The sequence below is a fragment of the Dendrobium catenatum genome, unplaced genomic scaffold, assembly GCF_001605985.2.
Source record: "Dendrobium catenatum unplaced genomic scaffold, ASM160598v2 fragScaff_scaffold_106, whole genome shotgun sequence".
Classification (NCBI taxonomy): Eukaryota; Viridiplantae; Streptophyta; class Magnoliopsida; order Asparagales; family Orchidaceae; genus Dendrobium; species Dendrobium catenatum.
Window position 1 is genome coordinate 304,852 of NW_021318568.1, and position 26,927 is coordinate 331,778.

Below are 26,927 nucleotides of genomic sequence, written 5' to 3' on the forward strand. Positions count from 1 at the left end.
CGTCCCGGATCGGGTCGGGTCGTGACATTCTCTCTCTAGCGGTTGTTTCTCTCTCTATCGAGTGAATTTCAAATACATTGTGTTTTTATTATTCATATTACGTTTTTACTGTACAAATATAAAACATTAAAACTAGAGGTGTCAATATTTGACCCGACCCGAAAACCCGACCCGAACCCGAGCCGAAAATTTCGGGTTCAGGTCAACCCGAACCCGAACCGGGTCGTGTTCGGGTTAGGGATTTCGACCCGTTTGTAAAACCGGGTCGGATTCGGGTTGACCCGGAAATCCGAAATCAACCCGGTTTGACCCGATTTTAATTAATTTAGGAGTATTTTTATCAAATAAGTAAATGATATTTCAAAAAATTATAAACATTGTTGTCCAAATTAAATTAATCTTGATTTATTTTTAATTAATTGAAGTAAATCTTACCTTAATTTGATTTAGATTTAAATAAAAAAAAATTTAATGAAATATACCCGAAACGGGTCGGGTTCGGGTTGAAGCGGGTTGGGTTCGGAAAATCGACCCGTTTGTAAAAGTGGGTCAGGTTCGAGTCGGGTTGAATTGCTCGGTATTTGCTCGGTATTTTTCGTTTTTTAGCGCGATTTTAGCTTTGGGAGGACGTATCTCTACGTCAGGTGGGAGGACGCAATAAAAATTCGCCACCCATCACAACCACTACAACCCACTACCTAAAGCCGGCCACTGCAGCTGCTAGTTGCTTTATTGATCTAAACTTTTGGATGAATTATTCTGTATGGATACTGGAGGGAAAGAACCAATCTTTGTGAATAATAAAAATACAGTAAAATGTCTTTTTATTATTCATATTACGTTTTTACTGTACAAATATAAAACATTAAAACCCGACAGGTTGTCCGTTGTCTGCACAAAATAATTTCTAAAACTTTTGAGGGTTCGGCCCGAATACATGTCTACCTGTTCGACCCGGCCCGTTTTACACCTAGTGCGCGTGCCGCGGCTCCGCGAAGCAGTAAAATGTAAATACAAGATCGTGAGCCAGACGAAAAGAGAAAAAAGCCGGCTATAGAAGCAGGTGAGGAACGGCGTGAGGAAGAGATTGAGGAAGCAGAGCGGGACGAGGTAGACAACCTCGTAGACGGCTGCTGGAGAATCTTCGCGAAGTATCGATACTCTTTCCTCTCATTGGTTCTTTTTTTTCTCCATACTGCTACCATTCCTTTTCAAGTTTGCAACGAGAAGTCCTTCATCGTTCAGGAATAGTACACCGGGATATTTCCAGGAGCTTTTTGGGCCGTGGAGATTGCAGGTCATCTTCTTCTCCATCTTCTTCTTTGTCCGACAAATTGGGTTAGTTAAAACCTTGCACTGATGTTGTAGATTTCTTTGATCATGTCCAGCTATTTTGAAAAAATCGACGGGGTAAACTATAGATGATATACCTGATATAATATTGGCGTTTATTTAAATATTTATTTTCAGATTGGAGTTTGAGACAGAAATGATTTTTGAAATTGATAATGTTCTGTTGATTGACTTGATTTAGAAATGGCATCTCTAGTATTTATACTTTCAAGTGAACTCAGGATTTATTTAGGGATTTCTACGTGAACCTAATGATTTTATAGATTCCAAGTTTTAAGTGATTGGAACTTAGATGATGGATCAATTTTTGGAAGTCTTATAGTTATATTATGTTTTATTATTTAAATAGCTTAAGTTATATTAATTTGAAAAAGGTAAATTTATATTCATAGCACTCAAAACTATGCAACTTACATATTTAACATTTAAACTTCCTATTTCCTCACATGCACCAAAACTTCAAATAGGAATAATAATACCTTCTCAATGACTCTGTTAAAATCACATCATTCTTTTATCTTTCACATGCCCTTGGTCTTGTTGCTAGAAACCTATGGATGGTGGTGGCCTTCCATTGCCGGCAAGAAAGGGCTGAGGGGAATGAAATAGGAGATGGAAAAAAATAATGGAGAACTAGGAAACATCTGAGAGTGTTACACCTTCCTTGTTTCCCTTCACAAGTTCACCAGTAGCCATGGGAATTGTCGCAAGCCCTTCTTTGTGTTGTATGTGAGATTATGATGTGTCATCGCGTGTTTCTCTTTGTCATCGAGGCCCCATAAGGTAAGTTAACTAAGTGTTATATTTCATAAATGGTGAATTTTAAATTTTAAATATGTAAATGTGTAAGTTTTGAGTGTTATGTGTGTAAGCCTCCTTGTTATATATTATCATGGCAACAAGGTGTATGTGGCTTGAGGGGCAATGCTAAGTTCTTTATAAGTTGTTGTGGAAAAGATTGTTAGTCCAAGATCATGGGTGACATAAGTTGTTTCAATTTTTGGCTAGGCAGAGTCAAGTTTTGAAATTGTTTAATCGGGTATTGATGTGTTTTGTTTTTGTGAGGCGAAGCTTAAAATTTGAAGCATTTTGCGCATAAGCCTCAGAATTAAACTATGGAATTAATGAAAAATATAGAGCAATAAATAACATGATAACATCAAAATTAGAATCAAAATAAGTTAATATAAAGTTAAACTAAATCCATTAAAAGTCCTACAAGGCTATACACAACACTAATAAAAAAGTTACTCTTGTTCCCAATTTAATATAAGCAAATTGTTTGAGATCATAATTTAAGAATGTCTTTATTAGATTCATTATTGTGATTAATTGCTTTCTCTCCTCCCTCATCCTCAATTGTGTTTGCATCTTTCAAATTTCTTCCCCATCTTTAATCTCAATCATCTTAAGCACACTCACCCCCATTCCTTTTGAGTTGCATGCCTTACTAGGAAAACAGGAGGCGTATACCTCATTGCCTTTTTTTAATTACACTAATGTGCTCCTCTGACCATGCAATTTTAAACTATGTGTAGGTTTGGGGTTTTGTTGATAAGACTAGAGAGGGAGTTGAAGGAAAACATGAATTATGGAGGTCAATTTTAAAGTCTAAAGGCTTTCATTTGAGTAGATCTAAAATCAAATACATGAAGTATAATTTTAGTAGTAATAGATCTGTTGGAGGGATTGCGATTTTGGGCAATCAAGTTATTAAAAAGAGTACACGTTTTAGATATCTTGAGTCTATTGTTCAAATTGATGGTGAAATAGATGAGGATATTATTAGTAGAATTCAAGTTGGTGGTTAAAGCGGAGGAATGCATCAGGCCTATTACATGATTAAAATGTGCTCAAAATTAAGGAAAAAATTTATAAGATGATGAAACCTGCAATGATTTATGGCGCACAATGTTGGTCATTAAAAGAGAAGCATAAAATTAAGTGTTGTAGAGATGAGGATGCTTAGGTGGATGGGTGGTTTTACTCTTAGATATAGAAGGCGAAATTAGTATATACGAGAAATGGTTGGAGTAGCTCCAATGGTAGATAAGATTAGATAAAGTCGCTTTAGATGATTTGATCACATAAAATGTTGACTTTTCGATGACCCGGTTAGGAGAGTAAATATATTATATTTGACTTATATTAAGAAAGGTAGAGGTAGACCTAAAAACTTGGTTATAAAGTATTATAAATGACATTTTTTTATTAGAATTGAATGAAAATTTGATTCCTAACAGGACACAATGAAGAAAACGATTAATGTTTCCAATCCACGTAGTAGGATAAAGGCTTGATGATGATGTTTTTGTTGTTAGGTTCGAGGTGAAACTCAACTTCTGAGGTGGAGAAGTTGTCCCTCCATGAGAACATGTACCTCCCCTCCTTGTGATGGAATAAAGTCATGAATACTCTTAGAGGGTGCTCCAAAACCTCCTTTCTTTGTCTGTCGAGCATGGCCTTCTTTATCGCCACCTCCTCAGTTCTCCTCTTGGCGTACTTTTCATCAATGACTATCCCTTGAGCAAGAGGGGAAGTATTTCATTTAACTGTCATTGACAAGCCTGACTCCCCTATGGAAGCTGGTTTCTTGAAGCTGCGCAATTTATAGGAGCAATAGGTGCCGAGCACATTGGTGCTCGCAAGACAGAGATAGAAACCATGATAATGTTGGGGAAGTAAAATCACGCAATGAACACAAACAAGAAAAAGAAAGCACAAAAAAGAAAAAAACATCAGGATTTAACGTGAAAAATGTATGAAATAGTAAAAAAATCATGGAGCCACAGTACACCAAGAAATTTATTATGAAAATTTGGTAGAAATTGTTCAAATCTCTTTGCATTCACTCTCTTCTTATTTCTCTTCAGTTTTGCATCGTTCTCCTATAGAATTTACAAAGAGACAAATAAAACCACCCAAAGGGATGCAACCCTTCAGGTTAAACACAAAAACTAGAAAAATTGCCCTATCTAACTCGCAGCATTGGGGTTTGGAGTGCGACGATGCTCCACTATCTATCTTTGAGCCAACATGCAATGCCATGACACTGTAGCCTACAGCGCCGCAGCGCTTTTCCATCTAGTTCTATCCAGAGATTGTAGTGCCATAGTGCTTGAGTATACAAAGATGCAGTGCTGTGTGGTGGTATAGGAAAAAAATTTTTCGAAGGCAAGGCCCTCGAACCTAAGCAAGGGGAGGTCCCCGTACAATCCTTGATGAGCTTGAACGATGCAATTGAGTTTTGAGTTAACAGTGCAACCTGATTGATCGACACAGTCATATTCCACATAGAACTATCAATCTCTCACTTGAAAATTGATTGCAATCAATCATTCTCCCGATCTATAGCACTTATCATAATACCTATAGTGTGATTCACCCTTGCCTTTAGCTTTCATGAAGACCAATCGAAGATTCACATAGCTTCAATTTATCAAAGATTGTCGTCTTTGTCAGTATGTTTGTAGTATTTAGGCATATGTATCTTCTCTAAAGATAACTGATCATCTTCCAGAAGTGATATGAAATTATACCAAAGTTGGATGTGCTTTTTGCCTTGGCATGGAATGTTGTATTCTTGGCTGGATGAATAGCACTCATGTTGTTATTATGCAACTTCTCATTCCTTTGTCCATTGCCAAGTTTTGCCATAAAATTTTGCAACCATATCATATTCTTGCTAGCCTTAGTGATAGCAATATTCTCAGCTTTTGTAGTTGAGAGTGCAACTATCTTTTATAACTTGGAAACCTAACTTACCATTGCGTTTCATGAAGTTAAGATATAACTTATTGTGCTCCTCATATAATCAAAATTTCCAACAATATCATAATTTATATAACTGATATGCCTAGACTTGTCCAGCCGGCCCAGCCCTTGGGCCGGCTTTCACTTACTGGGCCGCAGGGTTTAATTCCCGCCCCCTTAGGGGTGGGGTCCATGGCCTAGGGAAGAGAGAGGGAGGTTGTTTAATTTTTTTTGGTTATTTTTATGTTTGCTTTAATTAGGTGTTTGTATTAGGGTTAGGGTATCTTATTGGTAGTTAAGTTTCTGAGTGCTTTGGTGTTCTTGGGCTCTAGCAGCGTCTAGAGAGTTTTGGGGAGATTGATCCTCATCTCAAATAGATGATCATTTGTATCTTGTTGTTTTCTTTCATTTTCTAGCAATTAAGAGTGAGTCATCTATAAAACCCTAAATTCTGCTCGATCAAACCGCTGGAATTCTGATTTCAGCGATCAATTCATATTTTTTCTATTTTTTCCTATCAAATTGGTATCAGAGCAGTTTTTAGAACTATTTTTGGGCTGTTTTTGTGAGATTTAGTGGCTGATTTTTATCCGAAGAAGCGCTGGTTTGCTATTTTTGGGGTCAAGATTCATATTTTTGAGTTCTACAAAAATCCGGGTGTTGATGGCGGCCAAGAAAGTAGATGTATTGAAAGAACGCTTTGAAGGGAAGACGAGCCTAATGAAAGAAACGGTGGGGGATCGAATATAGTCCATGGAAGACACTGTTTTTGATCTTCATGAGATGGTAAAAAAGATATTGGAAAACCAAAATCAAACGACTGCATTGGAGGCAAGAGGTCCAGCAGGGAGAAATACGAATTCTAAAATTTGTAGGAGAGAAAACGATGTGAAAATCATGGAGGAGAGAAATGGAAGGTATAGAGAGAGGCCTGGTTATGGGGGGCATGAATCTCAGGGTGCTGATTAAGAAAGAAAAGATGGGGATTATGGTAGGAGGTGTACTGATTTATTGGAGGAGGGAGTAGCCACCTAGGGTATTCTTTAAAAGGTGAAAGGCGCTTGTACTAGGGGAGATTTGTGATTCCTAGGACATCAGTTCATATTCCACACCTGCTCGAGGAGTTCCATAGGAGCACTATTGGGGGTCATTCAGGAGTGCAGAAGACATACATGAGATTGGCCTCCGAGTTGTATTGAAAGGGGATTCACAAGGATGTGAAGGTGTTTGTAGCGAGATGTGAGATCTGTCAGAGGAACAAGTATATGTCCATGTCTCTAGGTGGATTGCTGCAGCCTTTAGCTCTACTAGGTCGGGTGTGGGAGGAGGTATCCATGGATTTCATAGATGAATTATCCTGATCAAAAGGGTTCACAGTGATTTTTATGGTAGTTGATAGACTGAGCAAGTATGCTTATTTCATTCGCCTACGACGCCCCTACATAACAATAACAGTGTGATGCAGGCAAATTAGAAAGAAAAGCCAAGTTGGAGAACACTAGGACAATGAAAATCAAACTCAATTAAATTTAATTTGCAAACATCCAAACAAACACCAAGACAAACGAAAATTCAAATCAAATGAAATAGAATTATAACATAAAAATATTATCCTCAGAACAATCGACAAGCGGTTTCCTCACATGCAACGAGAAGTAGGAAATAGATGATAAAGTGCTTAGGCTTGCAAACCGAGGGTCCACCACAGCAAAAGGGTCTAACATCCTACCAAACTCCTCCGGCAAATGTCTTCCAAAATCAGCCAACAAACAACTTCCAAAAGCTCAAGAAGAAGGATACAAGTGGAGTGGAACTTACGTAGAGAAGAAGAGGTTAGAAGCCAAGACGAAATAGAGAGGAGGAAGAGGTGGAACAAGCTCTCGAGCTTTTCCAAGAGAAGGAACCCTCAAATTTTTTGCAACTTATCTCAAGATAATCAACAACCTCTTTAAGATAAAAACTCCTTATATATATAGAAGAAAAAGGGGAGCCAAACAACCAACTCCAACCTCCAACCAAACCAATAAGGTAAGGGGAAGAGCAAGGGCAAAAGTTATCACAAAATAGCTCCCAAAAAAACAGCACAGGAAACGGGTAGGAGAAGCCACGGGAACACAGCTAGGGAGGGACCCGAAGAGCCAACACAGAAACCGGACTGAAGAAGTCACTGAAAAGCAGCCAGGGAGAAAACCGAAAAGGCAACCAGCAACCAGCCTTAATTCACAAAGAAGAAACCAAGGAGACACAATAAGGGGAAGAAACAAGCTTTACTCCATATACCTTTACAAATTTATGAGCTAGGAAGTGCAATTACTCCTCCAATTAATGAGCTAAACATCAGCTCAAGCATTAATAAGCTAGCACCAAGAAGATCTCAACATTTCAGCTCACAACCAGAGAAGCCAAAGCCCAACTCAAGAGCAGCCAAGGCCCAAACCGAGAAACAGCTAGCAGCCCAAGGGCCCAAAATGCTAGCAAACCCAAGCCTTGCCATGCCCAAGCACATCCAACCATGATCATTGGATGTTCTCCATCATTGGATAGCATAAAAAAATATAAAACACAACTAATAATGTTCAAATTACATCAAAACAAAATAAGCCAAAATATAAATGCATCACAGTGGCATCAACTTTCATTAGGGAGGTGGTTAGACTATATGGGATACTTGAGTCTATAGTATCCGATAGGGATAATGTGTTTCTCAGAGGGAGCTATTCAGACTACAAGGGATAATACTGAAGAGGAGCACCGCCTACCACTCGCAGACAGATGGGCAAATGGAAGTGGTCGATAGGAACTTGGAGACATACTTACGATGCTTTGTATCGGAGACCCACCCGGTTGTGGGCCAAGTGGTTCGCATGGACAGAGTACTGGTACAACACTTCATATCATTCTACTTCTCAAATGACCCTATTCAAAGTATTGTACGAAAGGTATCCACCTCACCTGGTGGGTTTTGGGCATATTAGCACCACAATTTCTTTAGTAGAGGAATACTTGGAGGAGAGGGATAGGGTGTTAGAATAATTGAAAAGGCATCTGTTGAGGGCACAACATATTATGAAGAAACACGCGAATAGGCACATGAAGGATATTCAGTTTGAAGCAGGGGTAGGGTTTTCCTGAAATTTCGACCTTACAGATAGATGACGGTCGCTAACAAGAGGAACAAGAAGCTAGCTCCAATATTTAAAATTGCGCAATATGAGTCTCGCCGCAGCGCAATTTCAGTGAAACATGACTCGAGGCTATGCCTCGAGCTTTTTTATGAGGCTTGCGCCTCAGCTTGATTGAGGCCCGCCTTGATGTATGCCTATCCTTATTGGCAAGATGCATATGCCTCACCCGATTTATTTTTATTAAAACTTACCTAAATCCTAAACTAAAGCCTCAAACAAATCATGTTTTCATACACCCCCAAGCTGCAACAACTTCCTCTCAACCTTCTCAACCTCTAGCCCACCGCCGTAGCCACCAACATCGTAGCCACCGTTAGGAATCACATGAAAGCCGTATATCACCACCACCTCCTCCTCTAACAATTTTGGAGTATTATTCTGATTTTTATGTTAATGATAAACATTTATGAAAGAGAAAGATGATTAAAATAAATGAAGAAGAAAGAGATTGAGAGAAATTGAACTCCATAGGATGAGGTAGGGAAGAGACCAATTTGTTATGACAACAACTCAAATACATACCCCCTCAGTGATGACAGTGCAGATGATTTCTTATTTTTTGCCAATTATGTCAGTTTTTAGGAAGTAAACCTGGATGAGTGGGAAACTGAGAAAGAAGGAATTTGGAATTGAACTTAATGTTATATGATACTTTTACATAATTTCTATATTTCATGTTATTTTGCTCTTGTAATATTTGAATTTCAATTCTATTTCATGCAGTTTATCATTTGTCGCTTTACGTGTTATGCAACTTTTTGTTTCATATGTATATCAATTTATTACTTCATGATTCAATAGAATGTTAATATGTCATTCTTTAATATATTATTTGTGTATTATATAAAAAATCACTTTTAACATTTATTTTTACTTTAAGCAATTTTTTGATTTTGAGGCTTACACCTCAAAACGCCTCGAGGCTTACGCCTCGCTTCACGAAAGAACGCCTCAATACTGAATTGCGCAATTTTAAATCTCGGCTAGCTCCAAGATATTTTGGCCCTTATGAGATAATAGAGAAAATTAGGACAGTGGCGTATCGCTTGAGGTTGCCCTCCATCGCCACCATACATCTAGTGTTTCATGTATCACTACTAGTGACTCATTATATCCACTTCTCCTCTCTACACATAACACCACCTACTGACTGTCTATCATTCCCCACTTGACATGTGATTTTATCCCAAAATGATGTGCCTTTGTAGTTTTTCAACTCGCTAATGCCTTGGGAAGATGCCTATTCATTGTGCTTGCATACTGAGAGGTGAGTTCCACATGCCTTATACCTCCAAGATGATGGCCCATGCCATTGTCTAGCATGCTAACGCCACTATATTCTCCTAGATGCCCATAAATACATCTGTTCTCCTTCAGGAATGAGACTTTTTGGAAGTTTTTGCTTGTCCGCCTAAGCATGTTGAAATATGAACTCCTCATGTGTGCAAGCAAGAAAGGAGTCCTCTACCATTCTCTCTCTGTCTTTTTGTAATTAGTGCTAACTGGCAAACACCTACTCTGTACCTTGTACATTTTACATCTCTTATACTAAATTCGTCTCCCTCACACACTGTGGACTTAAGCTATAAAACATAATCATATATATTTTGGTTGTCATATATTATTATCCTTGCGTTTCCCCATTACTCTTCCTATGTTATTATCCTTTCCTCCCCCTTGCTCACTTCCTCTTCCAAGTCCTTACCACCATAATTCTAATGCCTCAATGAGCTCACAAGCTCTTGACAACATCTGGTGTAGCATCACGACCCTAACGAGTTTTGCCTTCGTGTTCCCCTAGTCATGGAACTTTTTCTTCATCCCTCTAGCTTGCATTCCATCTCCTCTTCATTGGGCAAACTGACACTCTTCCCCCTTCACGTCTTTTCTCCTAGCCATCTGTCCTCCAATTGGACAAATTGTCACCCGTGCTCTCCTCCAGTTGCAGATGCCCACCTCTATTTGACCCATCGGGCTCTCTCTCTTCTCCCAATCCAAGAAACATCTTAGGTGGAAAGCTGGACTCTCATTGCTTGCTTATCTTCTTCACTCGTCATGTGACATCATTTGGGCAGTGAACTAGTTCCCTCCATTTATACTTATAAAAGCCTTTTTAAATTTATATGCATCATGATTTTATCACTATATTTAAACTTTACAAATCTCCTATACTCGTCATAATTAATAGCTAATTTTTTGCTAATATTCTCATAAATGTTATGCATCCATTGTATGCATGATTGCGCAAATACATTAGGCCTAATCCCTTAAATAAATAACCATGTTTAAGCATGCCATCATTGCAAGTCTTTTGTTTTTGAGCTCAGTAAAAGTATGGTCATGTGTAGTGTGTGGCTTATGATGAACGAGCTTGATTTGTTAATTGAATCTTGCAGGATTGAAAATTAAGAGAAATAAAGTCATATGAGAATTCTAACTATTTCAAAGTAAACTTTTTTATCTATATTTATATTTAATTAGAAATTTATTTATTATATATCCTGTTCATTTATTTAAAAAATGTTTAAAATGATTAACGTGACTACATTAATCAATTCCTTGTAATTTTCTATAAAAATAATGCAGAAACTTTATATGGGACCAACATGATGGACCTGGCCTGGTACATGCACCACTCACATACTCTTTTGCTCATTGTAAAATCTCTTTTCTGCTTTTCATCAAATCAGGAAATTACTAGCGACTTCAAGTAGGACCATTCTGGTGACTATCCAAAAAGCAAAATTTCTATAGAGCAAGGTAGGTTTTTCTTTTCTCCGATTTTAGCAAATGATTATCTTCAAGGGTAAGAAATAGCAATTCCTTTTCATTCTTATCGTTATCAGAGTGTTATTTTGGGAGAGATTTGAAGAACGAGAGAATCGGTCGAGAAAGAGAAGGAAGAAGGTTTGTAGAAATTTTTCTTTTGGATTTTGTATAAGTTTCCTTCGTTTAAAGTGAACAATGTGTTTCTTAAAGTTAAATGAAGAGAATTAAAGCAAAGAGAAGAATTTTGGGAGAGAAGGATTTAGGGATTTTTAGAAAATTCCTATTTCTCCTTTTGTAAGTAACTATCCGTAAACAAATTTAATTCAACTTTGTTATGAAAGCATGTTTTTATAAAAGTTATATTTTGTGGATGTTGTAGGAACTCGAAGTTGAGGTTGCTCTAAGGATTGAGAATTTTGAAGGATTAAAGTGGGTATTTATAAAAGTTTAAATTTCTTTATTTCAATTCTATTTTTCATTTAGAAAGAAGTATATATGAAATTGTTTAGATTTATGATTTCTGCTACTATTGTAAATGATTAACTAAAATAAGCAACGACATGTATGAGTACAATTATGGAAAAGAAGAATGATATGTAATGAGTATCTTAAGAAATAGAAAGTAAAGTTTAGAAAGAAAACATACACATGTATATGATTCGTATATGCAAAGGATAAGTAATATTTATAGAGATATATGTAAGATATGTTGTATGCAATGGTAACAATAAGAATGAAAATGAAAAAAGAAAAGAAAACTGAATAAAGGAAAAGGTTTTGAAAACGACAAGAGTTCACCCCCTTATGGTACTGGCTGGGGATGCCGTACTCGTGCACGAAAAAGGAAAAGGAAAATGATATGGAAATGGAAAAAGGAAATCAAATGGAAAAGGTTGTACCTTTGGGTACTTTGAGACGGTGCTCCTGTGCTAAACAAATGGGAAAAGGCAATATAAATGAAATATTAAAGGTAACGATTGTTTTAAATGAAGATATCTGAAGAAGTATAAATCAATGAAATGAAAGAAATAAGATTAAGAAAGGATATAATCTACATATTTATATGCATATTAATTGTTTTAATTAAATACCCACTGAGTTTACTTAGTAAACTCAACCCACGAGTTTAAATGTTTCAGGTAAGTTTGTAAAGAAGAAATGGCTGAAAGAGAAGAACATGTTTACAGAAGACGACGTGCAAATGACAACAGGTAATTTATATTTTGTGGTTAGTGGCTCTTTAGTACAAATGAAGTAGTATAGTGTTTAATGAATTTTATCGTCCGACTTTTCGTACCCGCCTCGTTAGATCGAGCATCTGGGCCGGGTCGTAACAATATGGGACCAACATGATGGACCTGGCCTGGTACATGCACCACTTACATACTCTTTTGCTCATTGTAAAATCTCTTTTCTGTTTTTCATCAAATCAGGAAATTACTAGCGACTTAAGTAGGACCATTTTGGTGACTATCCAAATAGCAAAATTTATGTATTCTTTGTGATACACATAAAAAAACCTAAGACATTTGTTGTGGCATATTTTGATGTTAGGTTTTTGTTCTTCATCATTATTTTATATAGTTAGTATTTTTTGGATTTAATATAAGCAATTTGCCTTCAATGTTTTATATTCTTCGGGAGACCTTGCTTGATTTGAGCTCCATAATATGATAATTAGCCTTATTAATAGGTTTCAATTAAAAATTCTTAATATTTTGCAAGGAAAATTTGACATTATATGCCTTGTAATAGCGAAAATTAAAAATATATTTATGTTATTTATTGTTAGTTCTGTGTGGAATCTAATTGTGTTCGTCAATCGGATTGTACTATTGCCTCAGACCTCAGTTCAATTTGTTGTGCTTGCTTTTGGGGGATGGGGGGGTCCTCTCCCTTCTTTGAATTGAGGTCTGAGGCAATAGTACAATCCGATTGACCAACACAATTAGATTCCACACAGAACTAACAAAAAATAACATAACTCATTTAAGTTGGGCCAGCCTCTTTCTGGGGTTCCATACCTTGGGCCTTTATGTTCATAACGACGTCATGCTTGCTTTTGGTACTCCGGAAAAACAAATCTTAATCGAACCCATATTTGCCCAATGGATACAATCTGCTCATGGCAAGACTTCGTATGGGTTCGATGTACTCTTATCTTCAACGAATAGCCCGGCATTCAATGCAGGTCGAAGCTGCAGAGTTTGCTCGAAGAAACAACAGGGAGCGAAGCCCTACAGGTTTGAGCGACTTAGTGCTTTAAACTGATACCGCGGCGCTTCGAGGTGGATTGAACAATTTTCTTTCTCATTTTTTTGAAGAGTGGTGCCCCTTGGTGTTGTTAACTTGCATTTCTCTTATGTTTAAAGTGTGAGAATGGTGTAAGAGAGAAGAGAAGCAAGGAGAGAGCGAGAGAAAAGAGAGATCTGTGCATATTTCCTCGATTTTCATCTCAATTTTCATAGTGTATTTCTTGGTGTGGTGTGGCTCCGTGCCCGATTTCGAATTTTTCATGTTAAATCCTGGTGTCTTTTACTTTCCGCTGTATTGCTTTTAATTTCTTATTTGTTTCATTGCAGTGTTTTACTTCCATCTCCAATATTTTTCTCTTAGAAAAATATGCCTGAAAATTTTTTCTGACCAAAGTATACTCGCTTTTGATTGCAAACTACTTATTTAAAGTCTTATTCGAACATGAATCAAACATAGTTTGAATCCTGTTTGAATAGGGGTTCGAACCTTGTTCTATTCATATTCAAATATGGTTATAACATGGTTCTAATAAAGTTACAAAATGGTTTTAATAAGGTTAGAACATGATGAATGGACACAACAGAGTGTAATTCAAGAAATATAAAAAGTAACCTTAACGTAATCGAGTGCCATTCAAGGTTATAATAAATTATCATAACACATTAGAGTGCAATTCAAGAGATAACACAACATCTAAAACATAAAGAGAGCAATTCAAGAGATATAACCAAACATCCATAACACACCACATGCGAAGTTGACATAAATGGTCCATGTAGAATTATATATGATCAAGTTTAACTTCAATAGATATTGCAGTTGCGCTTTTTTGATACCCGACATTATCATTAAAAAAATTAAATATAGAATCACAATGGAACTAAATTCATTAAAATATAATATTTACTATAAACTAGCATAACTTATACATTGAAAGAAAAATGAATGGACAAGCTCTTGAAGATCATTAGGATTTAAATTATTCTTCCCAAATAAGACATGATAGTGAGTTAATTTGCTCGGGATCGCAAACTTTTTGTTGTTCTAAATTAATTGCGGCACCCTTTGAGATAATATATTTTCAATTTATAAATGTGGGTTCGGACCGCTATACAGAAAACTGGAGGAATAATCAAAATTATTAAAAAGTTAATAAAATAAGAAAAGGAAACAAGAAAAAGTGGCGAAATTCAAAGAAAATATAAAAAAAAATTACCTTTGTATTAATTTTTATTAGCAGATTTGTCAAATACTGATTTGTATAAAATTCGTCAATATTAATTATAGTGTTGTTGCCTTTAATGTTGAATACAAAAAGGGCATTAGTCAGTTGCCAAAAAAAATTTCTCTATCACCCTCAGCTTTATATATGTCATGAGTAGTGTAATGCCTCTCTACAAGTATGATTAGAATAGACATTTGATAGCACAACACAACAACACAAATGAGTCAATTTCAAAATAAATAATGAGGGACAAATAATATTTGAATAATGTTTGAACCAAGTTTGAATAATATTTGAATCTTGCTCGAATTTCATTTGAACCTAATTATAAGTATGTTTGAATCATGATCGAACGTTACATGAACCATGTTCGAATTGGATTCCAACTTTGATGGAATCTTCTTCGAGCCATGTTTGCTTGCTCGAACCTTCTTTAAACATTATTTAAGCCTTGACGATACTTGTTCGGACCATTTTTGAACCTTGTTTGAATCTTGTTCAAACCTTCTTCAAATATTATTCGAACCTTGGTCAAAGTATGTAGAAGGTTCAAATTAGGTTCGATCATGTTTCAAATAAGGTTCAAACAATGTTCGTTCAATTGAGGAAAACAATGTGATGCATGATGTAGTTTTAAGTTTAGCTTTTATAATGTGAATGATGTTTTTAAATCTAAATAATCAAATCTATAATCACTAATTTTGAACCGCTAGCCCGAGTGGAAATGGAGGCAAAATTTTTGCTTTGGAACTTTGTTGCAAACCAATCAAATGCGAACAATGATCATCACAGAAGAGGAAGGCATTGGGAAGAGGAAGGGTCGAGCACTTCTTGCTCTTAATTTCATGTAATTACTTTTTTGAGGGTCCCTTTGAATTCTATCTTTATAAAACAAATAGCAGGGTTTTTTTGGTTTGAAATGAACTTCTTGGTATATTTCTCTTATTTTTTAGTTTTCGCTATTATGGGGCGTATAAAGTCAAAAATATTTTTTGATATGATGCTAAATATAATAGAGGGACAGCCTATGTGGTTAAAAAAATAATTTGCTAGCTGTAGTCTTCATTTCTCTTTCGGTTGCCTATTTATTACTTTGTGGTGAAGGTGTCTACTGAAAGGTATTTTGATAGTTGTACCTAAAAAAAATTGAGCTACTGCTGTTTGGAAATATTCTTCTAGAAATTAGCGGCATTCTCCTACATAGTGTTTATTCACGCCCAAACATCTCTTGATAGCTGTTCTTTGAAGATGGAATAGTTAATCAAGTCTACTTATATCTTCCAAGCATTAATATGCTGCGATTGGCATGTTGATGGTTGTAAATTTGCTTATTAGTCCCTCTGATTTGATTGAAAAATGGCAATTTCAGTTGCGCATCTTTCTGGAATTCGTTAATTTGTTTCCCTTTGAGACAAGCCTTTTTCAATTTAGCATAATCATTAGTTTTAAAAGATTATGTGCTTTCAGTGTAATGAAGTTGGTTCATTGTAAACAAACAAATATTCTGAAATATTGCGATTGGCGAAGTTCCACACCTGTTGAAATAATGAAATCGCTCATGGTTTGCTGAAATATCTTTCAGTTCACTAGCCAGAAGAAGCTTTGTTAGCATTGTGATTGTGTGCCAATGAAGTGAATAATCTTCAGTACTCATGTGAAGTCTATTTGGTGACGAGGCGTTGAAACTAATGCATTTTGTTCTTGGTTTAGGTCGAGGATTATCTGATGCACCTTTACTGATATGATGATTAGTCCCATTTTGTTGTCCAAGCGTGCATCTCGTTTATCAATGGTGGTGCCTCGATTGCCATTCACCTCCATGAGGTCGATAGTTGAAGAGCATATAGGCCAAATACAAAATCTAACCAGAGTTGGTAGGATTCAGTGTTTCACTTCAAGTGGTTACACTCCATCGGAAGATATGAGCAACAAAGTTGGAGGTGTCACTGAGGGCAATGGCTGCAAGTTGCAAGTAAATGCTTTTTTTTTTTCAAATATATGTTTTTTCTTTTGTTTCTGTTAGGTGTTCCTCACTATTTTTCTATTGCAACACTTGTAAGTCGCGCTTCAAATGCCTAATAAAATTACTTGCAACTTTTTTAATTTTTGTCCTGATTTTCCTTTCTCGAACCTTCATTTTTAAACTGAGTCTCGCCAGTTTTTGTATTCAAATTTTCTTCTTTAAGGGACATGCTGTCTTCATTTTTTCTTATTTTATTTTAAGCTTTACCCTTTTTATAAAGTCTTTGTAATTCATCTTGCTCTTTTTATCTTTCTTTTTATTGTGTTTCAATTATGGGCGTAGTTCCAATATTTTCTTTAAATAAAGTCTTTTTCATAAATTTTCTCTCCAGATAGCTGAAGCTCCAATATGATCTTGAAATCTTTATCATTTATGCCTTTCTTTCCTTATGGATTGATAAAGATTGATGCTGAAGTTCAACTTTCAAGCTTATAGTGCCAAGTGGTTCTTCTTCAGCTTTATGCACTTTTTCCGGATAATTATGATGCTAAAGTTCTAACATGAAATCCGTGCTACCTATTCTTTGTCAGATTTTAGTTATGCATTTGTTTCCTTGGGATAGATACGCTTCTGGAGTTCTGATGCGAAGTCCATGTTAACTATCTTCATGATTATTCTTTAGTCACATGGTAATTTTTGCATTTTGATTCTTTTTCTTTTTCCTCTGCATGCATTTTTTTAATTGGTAAACATGTTGCTAAATTTCCGACATGAGCTTCAGTTTACCCATTCAATGTCAAATCCAAGTTATGCATTTTTTTTTCTTTGGATAGCTCGAAGCTGTTCTAATATGAAAGCAATGTTAACTGTCTTCATGATTATTCCTTAATCGCATGATAGTCATGCATTTCCCCCCTTCCAGTTAGACAAGGTTCCCATGTCGTGGTTATTATGCATTATTTTATGCTCTTGGATAGACTTGATATGCAAGTTTCAATGTGAAACATTGTGTCCCCTTTTCTTCAAGAAGTTCAAATTGTCCTTGTTTTCATTACTTATGCTGTCATTTAAATGAAATATCAAGTTGGAGAATTAATGTAATACATCCTAAGGTCTAGGGGTTTTAACGAGAATATTATATTGAGATGAATGAAAAAAAATGTAACGAGCACTCAAAACTTCTTTCGCCGCAAGTTTTTAATTTTACAAATCATGAAAATAAAAAAATGTAGCGTGTTGAAAGAAAAATATAAGTAGAAAAAAGGGGAAATTCGAACAATTTCGTTTGCCTATCTTGTGGCTCCACCTTGATGGTTTGCTCTCAAACGACTCAACTGTTTGCTCCTGTAACTTCCTTAAACGACACAAAACTCCCTCGAGCCCGCTCTTTCCATTCATTCAAACTCTCAACCATAGTCCCCTCATCTCTCTGTGCCGCTCACAACAGAGCCCTGCATTGGGTATCCATACCCACACCCACCCACGTACTCATCTATACCCAATAAGTATGGGTACGCCCATGACCTCATTGGTGGGTGCTCAACTTCGTGGGATAAATCGGTTTACATTGCTAATCACTGTATGCCGTATATTATCGCAATCCTCACTATGCAGTACGCAACACTGAGCCATGTTGTGACTACGGTAAATTTTGATATGCAGCTTGAATGTTTGCAGTCAGAGCAAAGGGAAACAAGCCTCAAGGCCATCAGTTTGTGGCGGACTGCATTCAAAAAGCATGGAAAGTGGGTGGGTATGGGTGGGTACAACGTCCCGAAATTTACCATGGGTGGGAGCGGGCGGGTTTGAGTATCCAATGGGTACCCAACCAAGACCCTATGTAGGGCTTTGGGTCAGAAGAGCCGAAGCCCCTTATTTCCTGTAGCCGGACACAATAAGACCGAATATAGCTGCATATCGGAAGACCGATCTCGAGCCAATGTCCACGTCGTCTATCCCGTTCGTACACATGACCGAACCCTAAGTTGGCATCCTATTCCGATTTCGAGCCAGCCCTTCTGCACGTTGGCTCCCCTCTTCCATGTGCAACTTGCGACAAAGCCCAGCGATTGTCCGCGCCTACACCCCAGCCCCCTGCCGCTTTGCTCGTCCTTATACATGTCGAATCCTTCGATCGAATTCACTGCCCGTGATTGAATTGCGGCACCAACCTGCAATCCCACCTTCAACACACAACACCAAGCCGCGCGACAAAGCCCGCTATTCGTTTGCGCTTCTGATTGCACACTCACCAGGTCATCTGCCTACCTCCACCTTCCACACACAATCAACCTATATAAGTTTTCCCGTGCTTTCATTTCCAACAATTTACAAGGGCAATATTTAATCTATTATGAGTATTCTGTTCACTCAAGGCATTCACTCAAGACAAAATAATACTTCAAAAACTGCCTACCCTTGCCTCATGAATACACGACTATTCCAACTAATTGTATTGATTTAAACAATCAAATAAATCATGTATTTTAATTTGAATACCTGTGCCATCGATCTTTGATCTGGACAAGAGAATTTTAAATTGGAAGACCATTGCCGTGATCTTTCATCTGGGCAGGATAAATTTCAAATCAAAGACCCGTGCCATTTATCTTTGATATGGGCGGGATGAATTTTAAACATGAAGACCTCGCGCCATTGATCTTTGATCTGGGCGGGTAGAAACAACGGTAAGTGCCGTCCTGACCTCCCCGTGAAGATAGGGGATGCTGGGAGGCTGCTGGCATTCCTTAGAAGATTGCAGGAAATTCTCTTCTGGAGCAATTGGAGAGTGATAATTAATTTGACTAATTAATTAGCATTTATTTAAAATTTCTAATCTAATTAATAAATTAAATAGAATTAAAACCTTAATTTAATTAATTCATTTAGCAAATTGAAATTAAATTTAAAATCAAAATAAAGTTAAATTTTAACATAAAACTTAATCCATTTAAAATTTTAATTAAATTATAAATTCAAATAAAGTCTAAATCATTAATTTAACATCAAATTCAAAGAACCAATTTAAAATTCAAATAATCAATTTATAATTCTTTAATCATTTTAAAATTCATTTAACCAAACTTAATTAACTAACAACCAATCAACCAATTTAAAATCTTTTTAATAAATTGAAACAAAATGCATAATCAACAATGTTCACACTAATAAACCCTAATACAACTTGCACCAACTAAAACTCTCAAACTCCAAAAAAACGCAAACACAAACAAAACTCTCAACACTCAAAACCATAAACTATGTAAACTCTCCAAAACACTAACAAAAATTAAAACTCCCGTCAAAAGTTCTCCAATGCTCCAAGTAAGCTCATACAAATATAAAACTCTAGATATCTACAAGTAAGAAACCAAAACTAATCATTATTGAAACAAAACTAGTACTAACAGAAAAGCAAGGAATTGAAAGAAAAGCAAAGTACTGAAAGAAAAGTAGGGCACTATAACAGAAATACTAGTGTCAAGATTGTAAATGTCAAACTAGTAAATAACTACTAATAAACAACTAAAATAATTAAAGTCTAGTGAATAGTAAACAACTGCAAATTAAAATACATGCAGTCAAATCTACCTCAAATAAATGGAACAGCTTAGCCTATAAGGCTAGGTTGTAAGATCCACCTATGGGCCACTTCTAAGTGAAGTTATAAGACCCATACATTAGGGAAACTTCTAAATGAAGTGTAACAACCTTAAAAAAAATAAAATAAACTAACGAGCAGTCTTGCTATAGAGCTAAGTTGTAAGACCCATTTACAAGCAACTTCTAAGTGAGTTATAAGAATTGTCAACCAAATTCAAACAAACTGGCAGCTTAGTTTATAGGGCTAGGTTATAAGACCCACATATGGGCCACTTCTAAGTGAAGTTATAAGACCCATACGTTAGAAAAACTTCTAAATAAATTGCAACAACTCTAAAAAAAATCCAAACTAAACTAATGGGCAGCCTTGATATAGAGCTAGGTTGTAAGACTCATCTACAGGATACTTCTAAGAGAATCATAAGACTTGTCAACCAAATTCAAACAAATGAACAACTTAGTTTATAGGGTTAGGTTGTAAGACACACCAGTGCGCAACTTCCAAAGGGAAGCAGTAAGACCCGTTCTGAAACAAAACAACAGGCACATTCTAAAGAGAAGTCGTAAGACCTACCCAAATAATCAGACAAATTTCAAAGGGAAGCCGTAAGACATACCTAAATAATCAGGCAACTTCCAATGGAAGTCGTAAGACATATTCTTTGGGAAACGCCTAAAAAAAGCATCAAACCCTCAACCAAAACAAAATTGGTGGCTTAGTCTATATGGCTAGATTGTAAGGCCTATATGTGGGTCACTTTTAAGTGAAGCAGTAAGACCTACACGTTAGGGAAACTTCTAATTGAAGTACAAAAACCCTAAAACCCAAATAAAAACTATAGGCAACTTTCAATGAAAGTCGTAAGACCTATCTAAATGAATCTTTAGGCTACTTCTTAGGGATGTCGTAAGACCTATCCAACATAAACAAATGGGTCACTTAGTTTATAGGGCTAGATTGTAAGACCCACAATTAGACTATTTTTAAATCCATAAGTCGTAAAACTTATCAAAATAGTAAGGCATCTTTCGTGGGAAGTTGAAAGACCTACTATATGAAAAACCTCCACAAAAACCGAGAAACTTTGTGCAACTTCTAAAAGAAGCCGTATGACCCGTTACAAATCAAAACTCACGGTAACTTTCAATGAAAGCCGTAAGACACACTCCTAAAACAATCGGGCTACTTCCTAGAGAAGCCGTAAGCCCCCAACCAATTCAAACAAATGTGTAACTTCTAAATGAAGTCGTAAATCCCAAATTAAATCAACTACTGGGTATTCTAATAGATGTGAACCCCAAACTTTCATAAAAATTACAAACCACTCATAATTACTTCAGTTTACTTAGGATTCCTTAGAGGGGGCAACCCATGACAGCTAATCTGATTCCCTAAATACTACGATCAATGATTGCTAGTGTTGGTAGAATGAAATCTACAGTATGCCTGGGGCGGCGGAACCACCATTTCTCCACCATTGAGACTAAAACATCTAAAATTGTTCATCATTAATCGAGAGTTCTCTCTTACGTGTTAAGATGTGTAATTAATTATGAGTGCTTGCGCTTATGGGAAGTAGGTACCTAGATCTAACTAAACCCTAATATTATCCTTAAGGAAATCTGGTTTACTATAATCTAACTTAAGGGGAATGGAATCCTATTTTTGCAAAGCGGGATTCATGAGGACACGCCATTTTTCTTAAGCCAACAGATTGCTGGCGACTCTGCTGGGGAATAGCTCTCTCTCCATCTTTAGATTAAAGAATTATATTTAGTCACAATCAATACGGACATCTAAAATATAGATGTTCATTGATGTCAAATTCATGCTTTCTCTTGCAACAAAATTCTAAACTTGAAATTCAAGTCGACTCTAATCCCTACAAGTCTTGTGACTAGTTGCTAAATATGATGACTGTTAATTTTGTGATGACCGTCAAAGCTGGGCTTGGGATCAAAAGTTCAATTCCCCTATATTGTTCTTAATACTGGTCAAGCTGAAGCAACCATCCAGTTCTGAAACATCTCCGAAGTCTTACAGTTCCTTCCTAACAACAACCTTGATTAAACTGTATTAGCTATGAAGATAACTGATGAAAGATCTGCAACACCACAAACTGCAAATTGAGTGGCTCCCAAACGAGTCTATGTGTTCTCAAGATTATCTTTGGCACCTATCATTGTTCTGATCACTATGAGGAAGGCTTACGGGCCCAACAAGCTAAAATCAGTCGTTGTCGAACTGGCCAGTCAGAACATGAATTAGCATGAAACCTTTGAAGAGTTTCTTTTTGCCCTGGAAAGCACGACGTTGAAGCTTCTACTTCAGGTACCAAAATCTCTAGGAAGACTAGGAGAAAAGCTAACAGTCGACTTAGAGCTAAATGCTTGGAAATACCCTCTGTAATCCAGGAACAATCTCGTCAGGTAGAACAAAATGAATCTACAAGGGACTTTTAATGAACACGACAGCTCGCCTATATACCATATTAGTGAACTTTTGATGAACGAGGCAATTCTCCTATGGTAAAGAACTTGATTTTTATCTGCCTCTAATTGAACATACAAATCATATAATGCTAAAAATTAAAATTTTTATCATTTCAATTTGCTTTCAACGCCACCAGATCCACATATGTTTAAGCGGAAAATACAAAAGACGACCTATTTAAAATTGAAAATTGAAAAGTTTGCATGTATTTCAACTCGCATAAATAATTAAATGAGTATTTTAAATTCTCACATGCATTAAAATACAAATTTTCTAAAACTCAAGCATGTTGCCTTGAGAAGAATGCAACAGCCTCAAGGTGCATGTAACAACCCCGAGAATTTTGCTGCTGCCTTAAAAGCATGCCGCTACCTTGAAAAGCATGTGACAATCAAAAGAAGCACATCGCTTTGAAAAGCATGTAGTATCCTCAATGAACATGTCATTACCTAGAGAAACATGTTATTGCTTTGAGAAACACGCCAAGGTAATAAAAAGCGAGTGGCTGTCTCGAAAAGCATACCGTTGCATCGAAAGTTGTGCTATTATTTTAAAAATGAGAACATTCAAAGTAAAGTGAAATCATGCGAATATGCTATGCAAATGTACTAGAATGAGTGCAACTGAATTGCGTGAGCGCATTGAAAAGCGCACAAGCACATGCATGCACCTTGCAAGTGCACTGAAATGCATGTACATGTATCATGCAAACACATAAAAAGCATTCACATCATTTAAAAATAGATTTAATTTTCTTGTATATACTCTAACTGTCGCATTGAGCTGCTAAACTTAAGGTCCAATGAGGTTGCATGGGTTAAATATAAATTTAAAATTGAAGTCCAATCCTCCTCTTTTAAAAGACTGGAGTTAATGTGATTTGGATTAATGAGCGAATGCATCATCATATAATCCATCGAGATATTTAATTTTAAGTTCAAATTAAGTTTTTAAATCCTTTTTTAATTGAAATTCATAATAAAAATATAAACTCTTAGTTTTAATGTTCTGTAATAAGTTTGCGAAATCAATGATTAAACCCAATCCTATGTAGACAGGTAAACAGAGTTGAAATGTTCAAATTACAAAAAATATGAATTATTTAAATCCTTGATGATGAATTTCAATTGGATGGGTTAATTCTCAAGATCAAATTATCATGCCACGAAAGTTCAAATATATTTAAAGTGACTTTAATATCATCCCTATTGATAGCGACATTGAAAGTGAATCTCAACCGAAGGAGACTTACCTTTTTAAATGCCTCAAAACCACTACAAGATACAAGCATTTTTCAATTGACTTCAACATCACCCTGATGATTAATGTTTTGAAAGTTAATCTAAAATGGAGGGGTCAATTTTTAAAGTCTATCAAAATTTTAAAATTTAATATCTTTCAAAATACAAATACTCAAATGTAAATCTATCACCACCCTCTACAATCATTTGATGAGGGCAATGAATTTAAGAATAATTTCAACCTATAAAAAGTGAATGTCTAGTTGAGAATATTACTAAAATTCATTTTCAAACAATCTCTCTCCAATATGGATATAACACATGTTCTTTAACTTGTGGTTTTGATGTAATCAAAAAATATAGGGAGCCTATATTTTTTTATCACAAAAAGAAAGCAGGACTTCTAAATAAAAGAAGACACAAAATACCTCAAAAGGAAGAGGTAACTTAATTAAGACTAAGCAGCGGAAATTAAAACTACAAACGATGATTTCAATAACTTAAACTCTTACAAACGACTCCAAATAAAATAAAACGACACCCTAAAGTTGCTGCACTTGGAAGAAAGATACAGGTGGAGTGGCACTTGCGGAGAGACGAAAGAGGTTAGAAGCCCGAGAAGAAAGGTTGGAAAGAGCCCGCAGGATTTCCGGAGAACGAGCAGTCTTGCTATAGAGCTAAGTTTGTAAGACCCATTTACAAGCAACTTCTAAGTGAGTTATAAGAATTGTCAACCAAATTCAAACAAACTGGCAACTTAGTCTATAGGGCTAGTTATAGACCCACATATGGGCCATTCTAAGTGAAGTTATAAGACTCATAAGTTAGAAAAACTTCTAAATAAATTGCAACAACTCTAAAAAAAATCCAAACTAAACTAATGGGCAACCTTGATATATAGCTAGGTTGTAAGACTCATCTACAGGCTACTTCTAAGAGAATCATAAGACCTGTCAACCAAATTCAAACAAATGAACAACTTAGCTTATAGGGTTAGGTTGTAAGACACACCAGTTGATGTAGGCAGGGAGGGGGGGGGGGGTCAAATCTTTTTGTCCTTGGGAGTCTCTGTGCTCTGTTTGGGCCTTGACTACTGTCGGTTGGGCCTTGGTTGCTTGATATTGAGCTCAAAATTCTGGATTTTACTTGGTGTTAGCTCATAAATGTTTAAGCTGAAGTTTTAGCTCAATGATTGGAGGATTAAATGCACTTCCTAGCTCATTAATTCAAAAAGGTATGCTATGAATTCATTATGGAGTGGACTTGTGTCTCTTTCTCCCCCTTTGTCTTCTCGGTTTCCCTTGCTGGTTGGTTTTCCCGTGCATTTCCTCTTTGTCTCCTGTGCTGTCTTTTCGGGTCTCTTGCTGGCTGGTTTCTCGTGCCTTGCCTCTTTGTCTCCTGTGCTAGTTTTTCAGGTCTCTTGCTGGCTGGTTTCCCGTGGACTGTTGTGGGGGATTTCCATGAGTTTTTCCCTTATTTATGTGCAGTTTTCCTACTGCAGTTTTTGCTGTCTTTTGGCCTTCTAGTTCCCTTATTTATTAGGTTTTAAATGAAGATTTTAGGGGTTGTTTGACTGTCCTTTTCTCCTATAAATACAAAGATGTTTTGGGATAGAAAAAAGGTTGAATTATAATGAGAATATTTGGAGCCAAAAACCTGAGAGGTTTTCTTCTTCTGTGGAAAAGCTTGTGAGCTTGTTCCATTCCTTCCTTCTCCTAGGAAAGCTTGCGAGCTTGTCCTCCTATCTTCTTCTCGGCTTCTAATCTATTCTTCTATCCGCAAGTTCCCTTCCACTTGTATCCTTCTTCTAAAAGCAACGATTGGCAAGCTCCTTTAGGTGTCTTTAATTTGTGCTTGTGTCAAAGTTTGTAAGTGTCATGAGTTGTAAGAGTCTTTTATTATAAAAAAGTTGTTTTGTTTCTTATTTTGTCAAGTTTTTGAGTATTTTGTGTTATTTATATCTCCTAGGAAGGTCTTTGTATTTTGCTTGCAAAAATTAGGCTTTCTCCTATATTTTGCTCGCATCAAATTATTTTCTTAGTAGATTTTTATTTTATCGGCGTACTTAGTAAAACTGAATTTAGAGAGCTTTAACGAAAATGAAGTGTGGAAAAATTGTTGGACCGATGATATTCCAACTAGAGGTGCGAAAATTGCTTAAGGATGAAGAATTTCTTGGTTTACTAAACTTTTTAATACTATTTTGAAAACTAAAAAAATGCCAGATGAGTGGAGAATGATTGTGTTAATCCTATTTTTAAGAATAAATATAATGCACAGGATTGTGCGAATTATACAGCAATTATGTTAATGTGTCATACTTTAAAGCTATGGAGCGAGTTATGAGCAATGGTTGCGCCATGATACTAATGTTTCTCAAAATCAATCTGGATTCATGTCGGTAGGTCTACTATGGAAGCCATACATTTATTGAGAGGTTTGATGGAGAAAATAGAGAGAATAAAGATGATCTATATTGATATTTATTGATTTAGAGAAAGCGTATGATAAAGTTTCAAGAGAGTGCTATGGAGAGTTTCTTGAAAAGAAAGGAGTGACAACACTTAATTCAAATCATTAAAGATATGTTATGCAGGAGCTATTACATGTGTTCAAACACAAGGTCGTTTGACCAAGTATTTTCCTATTTCGGTTGGATTACATCAAGGATTAGCCTTAAGCCCATATCTTTTTGCTTTAGACATGGATGTTCTCACTAGACATTTGCAAGAGAGGGAGTTGAAGGTAACTCGAATTTATGGAGGTCACCTTAGAGTCTAAAGGTTTTCACTTGAGTTGATCTAAAAAAACTGAATATATGGAGTGTAATTTTAGTAGCAATAGACCTAGTGAGGGGATTGTGATTTTGGGCGATCAAGTCATTAATAAGAACACACGTTTTAGATATCTTTGGATCTATTGTTCCGAGTGATGGTGAAATAGATGGGACATTATCAGTAGAATTCAAGTTGATGGTGAAGTGGAGGAATGATCAGGGCTTGTTGTGTGATAGAAAAGTCCACCTCAAACTTAGGAAAATTCTATAAGATGGTGGTGAGACCTGCAAGGCTTTGATGGTGCCAAG

General features: G+C 36.2%; 1 protein-coding gene across 6 annotated transcripts in view; it reads left to right on the plus strand.

Annotated features, from left to right (window-relative positions):
- The first annotated feature begins 996 nt into the window (after window positions 1-996).
- The window catches only part of LOC110106811 (hydroxymethylglutaryl-CoA lyase, mitochondrial), a 65,379-nt gene continuing 39,448 nt past the window's right edge, over window positions 997-26,927 (plus strand). The window contains exons 1-3 of one of the 6 annotated variants that reach the window (XM_020836833.2): window positions 997-1,151; window positions 1,246-1,338; window positions 16,252-16,513. In XM_020836833.2, coding sequence (XP_020692492.1) covers window positions 16,283-16,513 — 231 coding nt within the window. In that variant the 5' untranslated portion in view covers window positions 997-1,151; window positions 1,246-1,338; window positions 16,252-16,282. Of the gene's footprint in view, window positions 1,339-12,199; window positions 12,272-16,251; window positions 16,514-17,094; window positions 17,194-26,927 lie in introns of all 6 variants that reach the window. The other 5 variants (XM_020836834.2, XM_028697313.1, XM_028697305.1 and 2 more) reach the window with 5 other exon arrangements.